This window comes from Salvelinus namaycush, chromosome 16 (genome assembly GCF_016432855.1).
Source record: "Salvelinus namaycush isolate Seneca chromosome 16, SaNama_1.0, whole genome shotgun sequence".
NCBI lineage: Eukaryota > Metazoa > Chordata > Actinopteri > Salmoniformes > Salmonidae > Salvelinus > Salvelinus namaycush.
Window position 1 is genome coordinate 5,073,595 of NC_052322.1, and position 18,331 is coordinate 5,091,925.

The 18,331-nt window shown below is 43.0% G+C and overlaps 1 protein-coding gene across 1 annotated transcript in view; it reads right to left on the reverse strand.

Moving 5' to 3' along the window:
- Positions 1-18,331, reverse strand: part of LOC120060860 (actin-binding LIM protein 1-like) — a 57,807-nt gene that overhangs the window by 22,513 nt on the left and 16,963 nt on the right. The window contains exons 3-5 of the mRNA XM_039010272.1: positions 15,103-15,286; positions 14,902-15,011; positions 598-724 (exon numbers count right to left, since the gene is read on the reverse strand). Coding sequence (XP_038866200.1) covers positions 598-724; positions 14,902-15,011; positions 15,103-15,286 — 421 coding nt within the window. The remainder of the gene's footprint in view (positions 1-597; positions 725-14,901; positions 15,012-15,102; positions 15,287-18,331) is intronic.

Genomic DNA, 18,331 nt, shown 5'->3' on the forward strand with positions numbered 1-18,331 from the left:
CAGAAGGTGAGACTCTTTTCACCAACATGTACATGTTGATTGTTTTGGTCTCGGATGCCCACAGGCCTTAAGATACCCCGGTACCAGATGAAAAACAAATGAATGTAAGTACTGTATATTCTATATTGAGACCGTTTAGTGCATAAGGGGTTAAATGCACGTAAAAAATATAACAAATGTTTCCTGATCTTTCTTCTATCTCTCAGATATAGGACAGACACTTCAGAATAAACTTCCCTTTTACTTTTTTTTGGGGGGGGGACTATCTGTTATTCAATGCGTTTGTATTGGCTAATAGCAGTAAGGCAAAACAAAATGTTTCAAATAATATTTGTATATTTTTTTATACTTCTTAAAGTTCAAAATCAAATAGCAAAATTATATTTGTTGTGACCTTAAAACAATTCCATATAGCTTAGTAGAAACCCCCTCTTTGTGCCCCCATATTTGAAATTTCACCCATTATAAGGTTATAATTTCATATACTCAATCAGCCTACTATTTAGAAGCACAGGTTTTCAGACACAGCCTAATAAAGAAAGAGAGGGTGTAGAAATTAAGAGAGGGTTGAGTGTGTTGCAGTTGATGATTACTCACTTGCTGATGTACTCCCCGCTCAGCACTTTGCCACAGGCCTTGCACTTGAAGCAGCCAAGGTGCCACTGTCTTTCCAGAGCCAATAGGGCCTGGCCATTCTTAATGTCCCTACCACAGCCTGCACAGTCTGAAACACACAAACACACTTTTAGCATGATCAGAAAGACAGAGCAGACATGGCATACACAAAAGCGCACACACACCTCTGATTTATCTTTAAAATTCAACCCGTTAGCTGGCGATGTGAGTTAATAGAAGAACTCCTCATTCATTTGTCCAAGGGCACAAAGTGATTTATGTTTTCAATATAACACTATCAATACATGAGGCTCCAGGCTTTTTTACCCATAAAAAACTGATTATATAAATACATGAAGGTAATTGTAACGATGTGCGCTGTCAGTCGTCAAGCAAGTTCAGGGAGTGAGTGTTAATAAATAAATGCAACATAATACAAAACAAGAAACACGAACACACAGAAATGAAACTGAAAGAGAAACAATAACGCCTGGAGAAGGAACGAAAGGGAGTGACATATATATAGGGAAGGTAATCAGGGAAGTGATGGAGTCCAGGTGAGTCTGATGACGCGCAGGTGCGCGTAACGATGGTGACAGGTGTACACCATAATGAGCAGCCTGGTGACCTAGAGGCCGGAGAGGGAGCACACGTGACAGTACCCCCTCCCCAATGCGCAGCTCCAGACGCAGGACGCCGACCAAAATAATGGAGCGGACACCTCTGCAGAGACGCTGGAAACCGGTCAATCCAGCTGAGATGCAGGAGCATGGCGACCTAGAGCGCCGGAGAGAGAGCATACCTGACGGTACCCCCTCCTCGGCGCGTTCGGCTCGAGCCGCAGGACGCCAACCCAAGGGACGATCGCGGGTATCAGGAGCGGACCGGTCACCCCTGCTGATGCGCGGGAACCTGTCGCCGGCTGGGACATGGGAACCTGATAGACCGGTTGAGGGAGGGGAGCCTGGCGATCCAGCTGAGGCACGAAAGCCTGTAGCGGTTCCCGGGCCCGACGTCATTCCACCTGACACAAAAAAATATAATATATACACTGCTCAAAAAGATAAAGGGAACACTAAAATAACACATCCTAGATCTGAATGAATGAACTATTCTTATTAAATACTTTTTTCTTTACATAGTTGAATGTGCTGACAACAAAATCACACAAAAATTATCAATGGAAATCAAATTTATCAACCCATGGAGGTCTGGATTTGGAGTCACACTCAAAATTAAAGTGGAAAACCACACTACAGGCTGATCCAACTTTGATGTAATGTCCTTAAAACAAGTCAAAATGAGGCTCAGTAGTGTGTGTGGCCTCCACGTGCCTGTATGACCTCCCTACAACGCCTGGGCATGCTCCTGATGAGGTGGAGGATGGTCTCCTGAGGGATCTCCTCCCAGACCTGGACTAGAGCATCCGCCAACTCCTGGACAGTCTGTGGTGCAACGTGGCGTTGGTGGATGGAGCGAGACATGATGTCCCAGATGTGCTCAATTGGATTCAGGTCTGGGGAACGGGCGGGCCAGTCCATAGCATCAATGCCTTCCTCTTGCAGGAACTGCTGACACACTCCAGCCACATGAGGTCTAGCATTGTCTTGCATTAAGAGGAACCCAGGGCCAACCGCACCAGCATATGGTCTCACAATGGGTCTGAGGATCTCATCTCGGTACCTAATAGCAGTCAGGCTACCTCTGGCGAGCCCATGGAGGGCTCTGCGGCCCCCCAAAGAAATGCCACCCCACACCATAACTGACCCACCGCCAAACTGGTCATGCTGGAGGATGTTGCAGGCAGCAGAACGTTCTCCAGACTGTCACGTCTGTCACATGTGCTCAGTGTGAACCTGCTTTCATCTGTGAAGAGCACAGGGCGCCAGTGGCGAATTTGCCAATCTTGGTGTTCTCTGGCAAATGCCAAACGTCCTGCACGGTGTTGGGCTGTAAGCACAACCCCCAGCTGTGGACGTCGGGCCCTCATACCACCCTCATGGAGTCTGTTTCTGACCGTTTGAGCAGACACATGCACATTTGTGGCCTGCTGGAGGTCATTTTGCAGGGCTCTGGCAGTGCTCCTCCTGCTCCTTCTTGCACAAAGGCGGAGGTAGCGGCCCTGCTGCTGGGTTGTTGCCCTCCTACGGCCTCCTCCACGTCTCCTGATGTACTGGCCTGTCTCCTGGTAGCGCCTCCATGCTCTGGACACTACGCTGACAGACACAGCAAACCTTCTTGCCACAGCTCGCATTGATGTGCCATCCTGGATGAGCTGCACTACCTGAGCCACTTGTGTGGGTTGTAGACTCCGTCTCATGCTACCACTAGAGTGAAAGCACCGCCAGCATTCAAAAGTGACCAAAACATCAGCCAGGAAGCATAGGAACTGAGAAGTGGTCTGTGGTCACCACCTGCAGAACCACTCCTTTATTGGGGGTGTCTTGCTAATTGCCTATAATTTCCACCTGTTGTCTATTCCATTTGCACAACAGCATGTGAAATTTATTGTCAATCAGTGTTGCTTCCTAAGTGGACAGTTTGATTTCACAGAAGTGTGATTGACTTGGAGTTACATTGTGTTGTTTAAGTGTTCCCTTTATTTTTTTGAGCAGTGTATATTTTTTAAATCCCTTAGGTGAGGCGTTATTCTTTAACAATGTGCGCTGAGAGTCGGGAAGCAAGTTCAGGGAGAGTGTTTTAATAAATAAACGCAACATAATACAAAACAAGAAACACGAACAGACATGAAACAGAAACAATAACGCCTGGGGAAGGAACCAAAGGGAGTGACATATATAGGGAAGGTAATCAGGGAAGTGATGGAGTCCAGGTGAGTCTGATGACGCACAGGTGCGCGTAACGATGGTGACAGGTGTCCACCATAATGAGCAGCCTGGTGACCTAGAGGTCGGAGAGGAAGCACACGTGACAGTAATAACAACATAAACTCAGCAAAAATAGAAACATCCCTTTTCAGGACCCTCTCTTTCAAAGATAATTCATAAAAATCCAAATAACTTCACAGAGCTTCATTGTAAAGGGTTTAAACACTGTTTCCCAAACACGTTCAACACCTGTGGAACGGTCGTTAAGACGCTTGCAGACGGTAGGCAATTAAGGTCACAGTTATGAAGACTTAGGACACTAAAGAGGCCTTTCCACTGACTCTGAAAAACACCAAAAGAAAGATGCCCAGGGTCCCTGCTCATCTGCGTGAACGTGCCTTAGGCATGCTGCAAGGAGGCATGAGGACTGCAGATGTGGCCAGGGCAATAAATTGCAATGTCCGTACTGTGAGACGCCTAAGACAGCGCTACAGAGAGACAGGATGGACAGCTGATCGTCCTCGCAGTGGCAGACCACGTGTAACAACACCTGCACAGGATCGGTACATCCGAACATCAACACTTGTGGGACAGGTACAGGATGGCAACAACAACTGCCCGAGTTACACCAGGAACGCACAATCCCTCCATCAGTGCTCAGACTGTCCGCAATAGGCTGAGAGAGGCTGGACTGAGGGCTTGTAGGCCTGTTGTAAGACAGGTCCTCACCAGACATCACCGGAAACAACGGTGGGCACAAACCCACCGTCGCTGGACCAGACAGGACTGGAAAAAAGTGCTCTTCGCTGACGAGTCGCGGTTTTGTCTCACCAGGGGTGATGGTCGGATTCACGTTTATTGTTGAAGGAATGAGTGTTACACCGAGGCCTGTACTCTGGAGCAGGATCGATTCGGAGGTGGATGGTCTGGGGCGGTGTGTCACATCATCATTGGACTGAGCTTGTTGTCATTGCAGGCAATCTCAACGCTGTGCGTTACAGGGAAGACATCCTCCTCCCTCATGTGGTACCCTTCCTGCAGGCTCATCCTGACATGACCCTCCAGCATGACAATGCCACCAGCCATACTGCTCGTTCTGTGCGTGATTTCCTGCAAGACAGGAATGTCAGTGTTCTGCCATGGCCAGCGAAGAGCCCGGATCTCAATCCCATTGAGCACGTCTGGGACCTGTTGGATCGGAGGGTGAGGGCTTGGACCATTCCCCCCAGAAATGTCCGGGAACTTGCAAGGTGCCTTGGTGGAAGAGTGGGGTACCATCTCACAGCAAGAACTGGAAAATCTGGTGCAGTCCATGAGGAGGAGATGCACTACGGTATTTAATGCAACTGGTGGCCACACCAGATACTGACTGTTACTTCTGATTTTGACCCCGCCTTTGTTCATGGACACATTATTCAATTTCTGTTAGTCACATGTCTGTGGAACTTGTTCAGTTTATGTCTCAGTTGTTGAATCTAGCTATGTTCATACAAATATTTACACACCTTAAGTTTGCTGAAAATAAAAGCAGTTGACAGTGAGAGGAAGTTTCTTTTTTGCTGAGTTTAGAATCATAAGCATTTCGCTACACTCGCAATAACATCTTATAACCATGTGTATATGACCAATAAATTTGATCTCTCGTGACCACAAGGGAGAAATGTATATTGTTTCGAAAAGAGATGCTTGTCAGCTAGTCTAACAGCTAATTCTTTATGATGGCAGCCATGTTTGTTTATGTTTGACAAGCAAAAACTCCCTCATCCCAGAATGCCATTCACTATAAGACGCAAATAAAAAAAGTCAAAGACGGCTGCACACTTTGCCTGAAAAATCTGAATTTAGTTTGGCCACTTTTCAGCATATTACAAATGTTCAACTTACGTGTTACAGTGTATACAAGAACCGGAGCACATGACTTGACAAGTCATTTACAGTTTTTGACAAATCAAAGAAAATAAAATGTTATCACCTCACAGATCATCACCCCAAATACAACTCTACTTCCTAGCCTTACCGTAGCATGAAAGCTAAACAGGGTTGCCAGATTTGGCTGAAACCATTTTAGGGGGGTTTGTGGGGGGGTTCATTTCATTTGAGGGGGATTTCAAGTCCATGGGGGGTAGAAATAGAGGAAGGTATCGTTGGGGGATATGATGGAGGATATATTACTATGATGGGGGATTTATCAATAAATGGGGGGCAAACACAGGAGAAGTTTATTCGCTAAATAAAAATTGAGACCACTGGAATGGGGGGACTGAGCTGGAAACCCTGAGTTACGATAGTTACAATCTAAGTCAGTCGAGTGAACCAGCCCTTCACCTCGTTTATGTGACAACCAGAATACATTGTATGATGTCAACAAACATGAGGTCACACATTATAATCAGTACAATCTTTCATCTTTCACACATCATACGTGTCCATTACAATCCATGCAACAATCGGAATGCATGATTTGTCACCAGTCCTTGAAAACGTGATTAAACAGTAAATACATTATGCCCTACGCACACATATGGTGTGCTAAAGTAGAAACAACAACACGATATACAGAAACTATAATGATAACGTAATAAGGCACTTACTTTGATAAGAGCGCACCCATATCCAAAGTTATTGTTAGTTAGGAAAACAACAATGAAGGCAATGCGGGCACCAGACGGAAAATGTGCCAGCTGACTGGAGATGCGCAAATGTCTGCATACTTGATCTGGGGAAACACTGGGGAAGTGCTTGGGCTCTCATCTAAGAGAGAAGTTTGTCTGGCTCAGTAAAGCTCAGTATAAAAATAAATTGTGCGTAATAGTGAAATGGGCTACTTCTATGTGAATTAATGAGGAGAAGGAACACACCTCAATTCAAACTGTTGTTAAAAATAATTTGACATTGACAAGTTGAAATATAGCCTATTGATAATTAACAGGCAGTGTGCCTTGGTTTGAGGGCAGCGCGGGTTAAATGTCCTGTTGCGTAACAACATTTTGGAACAGTGAATGCATTCTGCCATCACATACATAAAAAAAACTCACACTGGGGCGACCGATAGAGATATTTGGAACTCACACATGAAAAGGTTAAACATTCACAAGGCTGCGGGGCCAGACGGATTACCAGGAAGCATACTCAAAGCATGCACTGACCAGCTGGCAAGTGTTTTCATTGTTATTTTCAAACTCTCCCTGACCCAGTCTGTAATACCTACATTTCAAGCAGACCAACATAGTCCCTGTGCCCATGTGCTAAACAGAGTGAGTAAGGTAGTGTAGTAATAACAAAGATTTAAATACTAAAAAAGTGGTGAAAATAGTAGCCTACAATAAGGAAAAACTTCAGGTAAAAATACACTATCTAGTCCTTGTGTCACGTTCCTGACCTGTTTTCCTTGTTTTTGTATGTGTTTAGTTGGTCAGGACGTGAGCTGGGTGGGTAGTCTATGTTATGTGTTTCTATGTGGGGTTAAATGTGTTGCCTGATATGGTTCTCAATTAGGGGCAGGTGTTTGACGTTTCCTCTGATTGAGAACCATATTAAGGTAGGCTGTTCTCACTGTTTGTTTGTGGGTGATTGTTCCTGTGTCTGTCGCACCACACGGGACTGTTTCGTTTTCGTTCGTTTGGTTAGTCTGTTCCTGTTCGTGCGTTCTTCGTGTTTATGTAAGTTCACATGTTCAGGTCTGTCTACGTCGTTTTGTTGTTTTGTAATTTTCCAAGTGTTTTTTCGTGTTCGTCTTTGCTTTAATAAATATTCATCATGTCTTCACAACACGCTGCATTTTGGTCTGATCCCTACTCCTTCTCTTCAGACGTAGAGGAGGAGAGAAACCGTTACACCTTGTCCTATATTCTAATCTGACTTTGGTGCAGGTCATGTTGTTCTTCACATTACCGTCTCTGGTAAACACACTATATCAAATAAAATATGTTTATTTGTCACATGATACAGTAGGTGTAAACGGTACAGTGAAATGGTTATTTGCATAGTAGCAATATCAAAAACAGAAAGTGTCCAGATAAAAATATTTTATAAATATTTTTTCATAAATATTTTTTCATTATTAGATGCCAGTAAATACATGAAGGGCTGGTTCACTTGTATAAATTAATGGGTCATGTGAAGGAAATGCTATAACCACCCCCATCTATCTAAGTGGATGGGTCACTATTGTCTAGACATGTTCATGAAATGCAATTGATGGCTGTAATCCCCCCAGATACACCTGGCTAACTTGATGGGTCATGTGGAAGAGAGGATATAGCCACCCCACGGCCACATCTAGCTAAGTGGATGGGTCTCTACAGAAGGTGTAAACGGCACAGTGAAATGGTTACTTGCATATTTGGATTGTAGCAATATAAAAAATTGAAAGCGTCAAATATATAAAAAAAAAACTAGAACAAAAAGTGTCAATACCAGCAGAGAAAGAACAAAATAATATACAATATATAGAAGATCAATATCCATAACGATATCAGTGATACTGGTGATAGACAAAGTAGTACGCATTCCAAAGTCGTCAGTGTATCAAATACTTGTTCTCCCCACTGTATGCCTACCTTCCTGAAACGGGTCACTGTAGAGTGGCTTGCGAAATTATTCACCCCCGTTGGCATTTTTCCTATTTTATTGCCTTACAACCTGGAATTAAAATAGATTTTGGGGGGATTTGTATCATTTGATTTACACAACATGCCTACCACTTTGAAAATGCAAAATATTTTTTATTGTGAAACAAACAAGAAATAAGACAAAACAACTGAAAACTTGAGTTTGCGTAACAATTCACCCCCAAAGTCAATACCTTGTAGAGCCACCTTTTGCAGCAATTACAGCTGCAAGTCTCTTGGGGTATGTCTCTATAAACGTGGCACCTCTAGCCACTGGGATTTGTGCCCATTCTTCAAGGCAAAACTTCTCCAGCTCCTTCAAGTTGGATGGGTTCTGCTGGTGTACAGCAATCTTTAAGTCATACCACAGATTCTCAATTGGATTGAGGTCTGGGCTTTGACGAGGCCATTCCAAGACATTTAAACAACTTGAGTGTTGCTTTAGCAGTATGCTTAGGGTCATTGTCCTACTGGAAGGTGAACCTCCGTCTCAGTCTCAAATCTCTGGAAGACTGAAACCGGTTTCCCCCAAGAATTTCCCTGTATTTAGCACCATCCATCATTCCGTCAATTCTGACCAGTTTCCCAGTCCCTGCCGAAGAAAAACATCCCCACAGCATGATGCTGTCAACACCATGCTTCACTGTGGGGATGCGGTTCTCGGGGTGATGAGAGGTGTTGGGTTTGCACCAGACATAGCGTTTCCTTGATGGCCAAAAAGCTAAATTTGTCTCATCTGACCAGAGTACCTTCTTCCATGTGTTTGGGGAGCCTCCCACATGCCTTTTGGCTAACACCAAATGTGTTTTCTTTTTTTTTTCTTTTAGCAATGGCTTTTTTTCTGGCCACTCTTCCGTAAAGCCCAGCTCTGTGGAGTGTACGGCTTAAAGTTGTCCTATGGACAGATACTCCAATCTCCGCTGTGGAGCTTTGCAGCTCCTTCAGGGTTATCTTTGGTCTCTTTGTTGCCTCTCTGATTAATGCCTTCCTTGCCTGGTCCGTGAGTTTTGGTGGGCGTCCCTCTCTTGGCAGGTTTGTTGTGGTGCCATATTCTTTAAATTTTTTAATAATTGATTTAAATGGTGCTCCGTGGGATGTTCAAAGATTCGGATATTTTTTTATAACCCAACCCTGATCTGAACTTATCCACAACTTTGTCCCTGACCTGTTTGGAGAGCTCCTTGGTCTTCATGGTGCCGCTTGCCAGGTGGTGCCCCTTGCTTAGTGGTGTTGCAGACTCTGGGGCCTTTCAGAACAGGTGTATATATATACTGAGATCATGTGATAGATCATGTGACACTTGCACACAGGTGGACTTTATTTAACTAATTATGTGACTTCTGAAGGTAATTGGTTGCACCAGATCTTATTTAGGGGCTTCATAGCAAAGGGGTGAATACATTTGCATGCACCACTTTTCCGTTTTAACATTTATTTTTTAATATTTTTCATTTCACTTCACCAATATGGACTATTTTGTGTATGTCCATTACATGAAATCCAAATATAATTCATTTAAGTTACAGGTTGTAATGCAACAAAATAGGAAAAAGGCCAAGGGGGATGAATACATTTGCAAGGCACTGTACTACAGTCTATATGTCAATAGAACTTCGGTTGTGTTTTTGCAAATTTGCTTTGTTAAAATCCCCAGCTACAATAATTGCGTCCTCAGGATATGTGGTTTCCAGTTTGCATAAAGTCCAGTTAAGTTCTTTGAGGGCCGTTGTGGTATCGGCTTGAGGGAGAATATACACGGCTGTGACTTTTACAGATGAGAATTCTCTTGGGTGGTTATACGGTCCGCATTTGATTGTGAGGTATTCTAGGTCGGATGAACAAAGGACTTGAGTTCCTGTATGTTATCACAATCACACCATGAGTAGTTCATCATGAAACATACACCCCCACCCTTCTACTTCCCAGAAAGATATTTATTCTTGTCTGCGCGATGGACTGAGAGCCCAACTGGCTGTACGGACTCAGACAGTATATCCCGAGAGAGCCACGTTTCCATAAAACAATTCCTGATGTCTCTCTGGAAGGAAATCCACGCCCTGAGCTCATCTGCCTTATTATCCAGACACTGAACATTAGCGAGTAATATACTCGGAAGCGGTGGGTGGTGTGTGCGCCTCCTGAGTCAGACTTGAAGTCCACCCCGAGTACCTCCTCCGCAGGCGGTGTTTTGGGTCTACCTCTGGAATCAGTTAATTTGCCCTGTGGGGTACGAACAATGGATCCGATTTGGGAAAGTCATATTCCTGGTTGTAATGCTGGTGAGTTACCATCACTCTGATATCCAAAAGTTCTTCCTGGCTGTATGTAATAACACCCCCAAAATTCTGGGCTAATAATGTAAGAAATAACACATAAAAAATCTAAATACTGCAAAGTTTCCTAAGAGCTAGAAGCAAGGGAGCCCTATCTGCCGGCGCCATTTTCAGCATGATCATGACACAGGTGCACCTTGTGCTGGGGACAATAAAAGGCCACTCTAAAATGTGCAGTTTTGTCACACAGCACAATGCCACAGATGTTTCGAGGGAGCATGTAATTGGCATGCTGACTGCAGGAATGTCCACCTGAGATGTCGCCAGATAATTGAATGTTGAATGAATTTCCATAAGCCGCCTCCAACGTCATTTTAGAGAATTTGGCAGATACGCCATCTAGCCTCCATAACCATAGACCACGTGTAACCACGCCAGCCAGGACCTCCACATCAGGCTTCTTCACCTGAGACCAGCCACCCAGACATCTGCTGAAATTGTGGGTTTGTAAAACCAAATAATTTCTGCACAAGCTGTCAGAAACCGTCTCAGGGAAGCTCATCTGCATACTCGTCGTCCTCACCAGGGTCTTGACCTGACTGCAGTTCGGCATCGTAATTGACTTCAGTGGACAAATGTTCACCTTCTATGCTATGGCCACTGGCATGCCAGAGAAGTGTGCACTTCAGGGAAGAATCTCCGTTTCTACTGTACCGGCCAGATGGCCAGCATATTTGGGATGCTCTGGATCGGCATGTACAACAGCGTGTTCCAGTTCCCGCCAATACCCAGGGATCGGTGCACCCCCCCCCCCCCCCCCCGCAGGATGGTTGAGTTAACGTAGGCTAATGTGATTAGCATGAGGTTGTAAGTAAAATAAAATCCCAGGACATAGACATATCTGATATGGGCAGAAGCTTAAATTCCTGTTAATCTAACTGCACTTTCCAATTTACAGTGAAAGAATACCATGCTATTGTATGAGGAGAGTGCACAATTATGAAAATGTATTAATAAACCAATTAGGCACATTTAGGCAGTCTTGATACAACATTTTGAACAGATATGCAATGGTTCATTGGATCAGTCTAAAATGTTGCACATCTAGTGGCCAAAATCTAAATTGCGCCTGGGCTGGAAAAATACATTATGGCCTTTCTCTTGCATTTCAAAGATGATGGTACAAAATAAATACAAAACCGTTTATTTTCCTCGTATTATCTTTTACCAGATCTAATGTGTTTTTTCTCCTACATTAATTTCACATTTCCACAAAAAAAGTGTTAACTTTCAAATGGTATCAAAAATATGCATATCCTTGCTTCAGGTCCTGAGCTACAGGCAATAATATTTGGGTATGTTATTTTAGTCGAAAATTGAAAAAGGGTCCGATCCTTAGAGAAGTGGGACAACATTCCACAGGCCAGAATCAACTCTATGCGAAGGAGATGTGTCATGCTGCATGAGGCAAATGGTGGTCACACCAGATACTGACTGGTTTTCTAATCCACGCCCCTACCTTTTTTAAGGTATCTGAACCCAACAAATGCATATCTGTATTCCCAGTCATGTGAAATCCATAGATTAGGGTCTAATGAATTTGTTTCAAATGACTGATTTCCTTATATGAACTGTAACTCAGTAAAATCTTTGAAATTGTTGCGTGTATCTTTTTGTTCAGTGTAATTACTAATAATTCCTCTTTACTCTGTACTTTCAGAAACCACACACACAAATACACTGAACATCTTTCTTGCCGAAGATTGTGGCCAGCTTTTGTATGCTAGTAACATACTGTTTGAACCAATATGTAATGGTTGTTCATTTAATTGAAGTAGTAGTAGTGGTTGAAGCACAAAAACAAAAACTAGTTTTACTAGAAGAAAGAAAAACTGCAAGAAAAGACTGACAACTGTCATTTCATTATAAATATGCATAACCCATATTTCAATATTCATATAGTAATTGAGCAACCAAAACTGCATTCCCACCCCCTCAGGTGCTCCTCCAGCAGCTCTGTCATGAGGTTCTCTTTGTACTTTCGGTAGGTAATCGTCCCACCTATGGGGAAAGGGAGTGGGGAGAATGAGGGACTGGGAGGATGATGAGTGGGTAGGTGGGTGAGCTATTGTCAATATAATTGCATATTGGAACTTTATGTCCAATTATAAAATAAAATAAAAAACTAGTTCAGTAATATTCTCACCTGTAAGATGACGGTGAAGTATGTGGCCATTGAGGAAAGTAATGCAGATCAGATGGAAAAATATCTTCTTATACCACGTTGTAGTTTTCTCAGTGCATTCCACAAAACTCTTCATAATGTTCACCTTATTCACTACCCCCATTTTGAGGTTACAGTACACAGTCTGCTTTGATCTTTCCCTCTCCCGTCAGGTGGTCCACCTTCCCCGTGGCCGACAGGGTTGCTGTATGGACAATGCAGAGGACATGGACGTCTCGTTTGTCATGCTATTTTACTGCCAGCTGTTGACCGTTCTCATTGAACTCCACCTCCTCCCTCTGCATCTTCTTGCTTCCGAAATACTGGCATCCCCTTCATGTTCGACCGGACTGTGCCACAGGCCACTTTTGTTGAAGAGCAGATGCTGGAAGAGTGTGGGACTGTACCAATTGTCCACATACAAAGTGTGTCCATTCCTAAGAAGTGGAGCCAGCATGGTCAACACCATGGACCTGGACACCCCAAGCCCCTCACAATGTTGGATGTCAGTGATGGACCCTGTGTAGACCACATTGTCCTAGACAAATCCTGTCTTCACGTCGCACATATCAAAGAACTTGACCCCAAACCTGTGCATTTTGGAGGGAATGTACTGACAGAAAGCCAGCCTATGCTTCCATAACATCAGGGACTCGTCAATGCACAGGTTTTTGTATGGCACAAAGACCCGACCAAATGCTGATGTCATGATGGTAAGAACATTGATTTGTATAAAAGTGGTCATTTAGGTTGGCAGTAGCATTGTTTACGAAATGCAGGCATCGCAGCAGAACTAGGAAGGGAAAAGAGAGTGACAAAGAAGGGAGTTGCAAACATAGGATCCATGCTCCAGTATTCACTTAGGGAGTACTTCTTTACTATCCCCATGAGAAGGACTGTCATCAGGAAGGTATACATTTCACTAATTGTGGTTGTCACCTATTTAGCGAGCTTCCCCCTCACTCTTGGCTCTCTCTTCTCCTGTAGCTCCAAGGCATAGCGATTGTTCTCCTCCACTATGTCTCCCACCAGCTCCTCTGTCAGAAACAGCTTGAAGCACTCTGTTTCAGAGGGAGATGGCAAGGGGCTTTGCACTCCAGACTGATACTCAGCAGGGCCCGGAGGGGTGAAATGGCTGGTGGCCTTCCAGCTACCGCAGACCTGCCGTACTTCACCCACTGTTGGTCTGCCTCCATCATCACCATAATCTCCAGAATGACCGGGGACTTCATCGGTGGGAAAGGGGTTAAAATGATTATTGTCATATAATCTTACTTAACTGACTTAATTGATAGCAGGTTGAAATTTGGCCGTAGAATCAATGACCTGAAAAATATGTATTTTCAATGTCTGTAAATGACATATTTTCAACGTCCAGTTTAATATGTATTTTCACGTTTCATTCAGCACCTAAAACGCACCGGATTTTAATGCCTGGAAAATACATATTTTCAAAGTCTGGAAACTACATATTTTTGACGTACGTATAAGATGTCTTTTCAACATCCATATAAGATAGATTATTTTTCAACATAATTTTCCTTACTTGGGTGCATCCATTGTTGTTCCATTTGTCCAGTGAACTATGGACACCTCTCCCACTCTGTCTGGGCAGGGTAACAGGAAGCGGTCTAGGATAGGCTAATGTTGGAGAAGTTATACACTCTTAGATCAAAAAAAAAAGGTGCTAAGTAAGATTCTTTGGCTTGTCTCCATAGGGGAAATCCTCTATGATGGGTCCTGCCTAGAACCCTCTATAAATGGTTCTACCAAAAACCTTTTTATCATCTAAGGGTTCTTCCTAGAACTCTCTTTGAAGGGTTCTTCCTAGAACCATCTATGAATTATTCCACCAGCCTTATTAACCTTTAAAATTAAACTCTTTATGACAGTACATTACATAAATCATATGGACTTTCTTTGAGGGCCTAGTTATAGCCTAGCACAGTGGTCGGAAACTCCTGGTTTACAAGTCACATTATGCTGGCTTGCAAAGTGATGTGTAATTCCTATTGGACTCCAGCTAGAGTGAAGATATCCAACAATTGGAACTTGTAATTACCCGCAACCTGCATTCAGAATAACTGCCACGATTATTTATTTTATTTAAGAACAAATTCTTATTTACAATGACGGAAAGGGAGGGCTGATAAATATGACAACCTAAATCATGTTAACAGAAACAATCATCCCACAGAAAAAAACTCTTATCCATGCCGGATGTAATTTACGACACCTGTGGTAAGGGATCCTCAAAAACGATTTGGACACCTCTCACTCACTCACGTACACACACACATGCACATTTGGACACACACAGATGCACGCATGCACGAACGCCACACACTTACTGCTGGAGCTGCTGATGTCTTTGGGGGTAGGGGACATAGGGTGGATGCAGTGTTGACAGAGACAGTCTTTCCCATTAAAGGTGACACGATCTCCAGTAGGAAATGGTCGTCTGAGAGTGAGAGAGAGAGAGAGTGAGAGAAGAGATACGTGTGTGTGTGTGTGTGTGTGTGTGTATGCATGTGGCAGCACAATGATCTTACTTGCAGATTGTGCAGACGAAACAGGCTGGATGGTACGTCTTGCCGAGAGCAGTGACCACCTCTCCCTCTACAAAGCTCCCACAGCCATTGCAGCATGTGCCATGGAGTCGCTGGTAGTCCAACGTGCACAGGTAGTCCCCGTTCTTCATGAAGAAACCTCCCTGAGCCAAGTCGCACCCACACACTGAACACACACGCACACACAAACACACAAACACAACATGTATTCGCTTAGCATACATGCTAAAATGAGAAAAGTTCTCTCAGAATCTTTCTTCATCAATATTTAGCCTTCATTTCTTCACAAAATAAACATTTAATTTCTTCACACATAAAATGGCTGTAGGTAGCATTATGCTAAAATTAATTAGTAATCTCAGGCAAAAAAATTGTCAAAGACTCCAGCCACCCTAGTCATAAATTGTTCTCTCTGCTACCGCACGGCAAGCGGTACCGGCGCGCCAAGTCTAGGTCCAAGAGGCTTCTAAACAGCTTATACCCCCAAGCCATAAGACTCCTGAACAGCTAATCAAATGACTACCCAGACTATTTACATTGCTCCCCCCTTCTACGCTGCTGCTACTCTCTGTTATTATCTATGCATGGTCACTTTAATAACTCTACCCACATATACATATTACCTCAATTACCTCGACACCGGTGCCCCCGCACATTGACCTGCCATTGTTATTTACTGCTGACTTTTAATTATTAGTTATTCATATCTCACACTTTTTTTGTTGATATTTTCTCAACACTGCATTGTTGGTTAAGGCCTTCTAAGTAAGCATTTCACTGTAAGGTCTACACCTGTTGTATTCGGCGCATGAGACAAATAAAATTGGATTTGATTTACGCAGTAGCTCCGATTTGAGTAATGGAGGATTCCAGTAGTATGTCAGAATATGGCTGCACGATTTGGACAAAATACAGTTGAAGTCGGAAGTCTACATACACCTTAGCCAAATACATATAAACTCAGTTTTTCAGAATTCCTGACATTTAATCCTAGTAAAAATTCCCTGTCTTAGGTCAGTTAGGATCATCACTTTATTTTAAGAATGTGAAATGTCTGAATAATAGTAGAGAGAATGATTTATTTCAGCTTTTCTTTCTTTCTTCACATTCCCAGTAGGTCAGAAGTTTACATACACTCAATTAGTATTTGGTTGCATTGCCTTTAAATTGTTTAACATGGGTAAAACGTTTCAGGTAACCTTCCACAAGCTTCCCACATTAACCTTTTCTCAATAGGGGGTGCTGTTTGCACTTTGTAAAAAATTCGTTCCCAAATTAAACTGCCTCGTACTCAATTCTTGCTCGTACAATATGCATATTATTATTACTATTGGATAGAAAACACTCTCTAGTTTCTAAAACCGTTTGAATTATATCTGTGAGTAAAACAGAACTCGAGTTGGAGCAATTTTCCTATGAGGAAGTGAGAAATCTGAAATCTGCAAGCTGTTCTGAGGTCAGTTTATTAATTTGCCTGTCTTCTATTGGTTGAGATGCACTGCATACGCCTTCCCCTGGATGTCAGCAAATAGGGAGAATTGGAATGGAGTTGCTAGGCAGATCTGAGGCCTTATAAATAGGCTCGGAACGTGGTGTCCTCCCTTTCCACCATTCGCCATGACGCAAGACAGACCTCGGGATGGCGTTCTAGAAAGCTCCGGTTATAGCCCTTAGATATATCCGGCTCTGATTTTATTCGATATAGGTGTTAAAGACATCATAATGTTGTTATTTTAAACCGAGTTATATCAGTTTATATCAGTATATTGCGATTTTCGGGATTTTCTTTGCTCTGCGTTATGCTGAGTTGGGCACGTCTTCGCCACATGGCTAATGTTTACTGCTAATTCCAAAGTTGAAGGCGACAATCTACAACCGAGCAACGATTCTTTTGGACAAAGGACAACTTGCCCAAGATTCTGATGGGAGCTCATCAAAAAGTAAGAACTATTTATGATGTTAATTCGTTGTTCTGTTGAAAAATGTTGACCTACTATTCCGCCATTAATTTCGGTGCGGTCTCGCTTTAACGCACGCTGTATGTCGTAGTAACGTTAATTTTAAAAATCTAACACAGCGGTTGCACTAAAGTGTCTTAACTAAGTCTGTGTGTAGTGTCTTAACTAAGTCTGTGTGTAGGGTCTTAACTAAGTCTGTGTGTGGTGTCTTAACTAAGTCTGTGTGTGGTGTCTTAACTAAGTCTGTGTGTGGTGTCTTAACCTCTACTCAATAGGGGGTGCTGTTTGGACTTTGTAATAATTTCGTTCCCAAATTAAACTGCCTCTTACTCAATTCTTGCTCGTACAATATGCATATTATTATTACTATTGGATAGAAAACACTCTCTAGTTTCTAAAACCGTTTGAATTATGTCTGTGAGTGAAACAGAACTCGAGTTAGAGCATTTTTCCTATGAGGATGTGAGAATGCAGAAATCTTCTTGCTGTTCTGAGATCTGTTTATAAATCTGCCTGTCTTCTATTGGTTGAGATGCACTGCATACGTCTTCCCCTGGGTGTCAGCGAATAGTGAGAGTTGAAATGGGGTTGCTAGGCAGAACTGAGAGCTTATAAAAGACCTCGGAACAAAGTGTCCGGCCATTTTTCACTTCGCTCTGACGCAGGAAGGAACTCTGGCTGTGGCTCTAGAACGCTCCGTTTATAGGCCTTTAGATATATCCGGTCATGTTTTTATTCGTTATAGGTGTTAAAGACATCATAAGGTAGTTAATTTAAACCGACTTATAGCAGTTTATATCAGTTTATTGCGATTTTCTGGAATTCTTTGTCACGCGCTTTCACGAGTTGGACACCTCTCCTGCACATAGCACACGTTAGCTGCTATTTCTACAGGAGAAGAGGACATCTTTCAACCAAAAGACGATTGTTCTGGAGAAAGGACACCTTGCCCAAGATTCTGATGGAAGCTCGTCAAATAGTAAGAAGTCTTTATGCTGTTAATTCGTATTTATGTTGACAAATGTTAAACAATAATTGCGCCATGAATTTTGGTGCGGTCTCGCTTTAGCGCACGCTGTATTGCGCAGTAACGTTAATTTTAAAAATCTAACACAGCGGTTGCATTAAGAACTAATGTATCTTTCATTTGCTGTCCAACCTGTATTTTTTAGTCAAGTTTATGAATAGTTTTCGATTAGATTAGGTGCCTCTCCAAGATGGCGCCGGACAGATTGCTTGAAGTTTTGGCTACT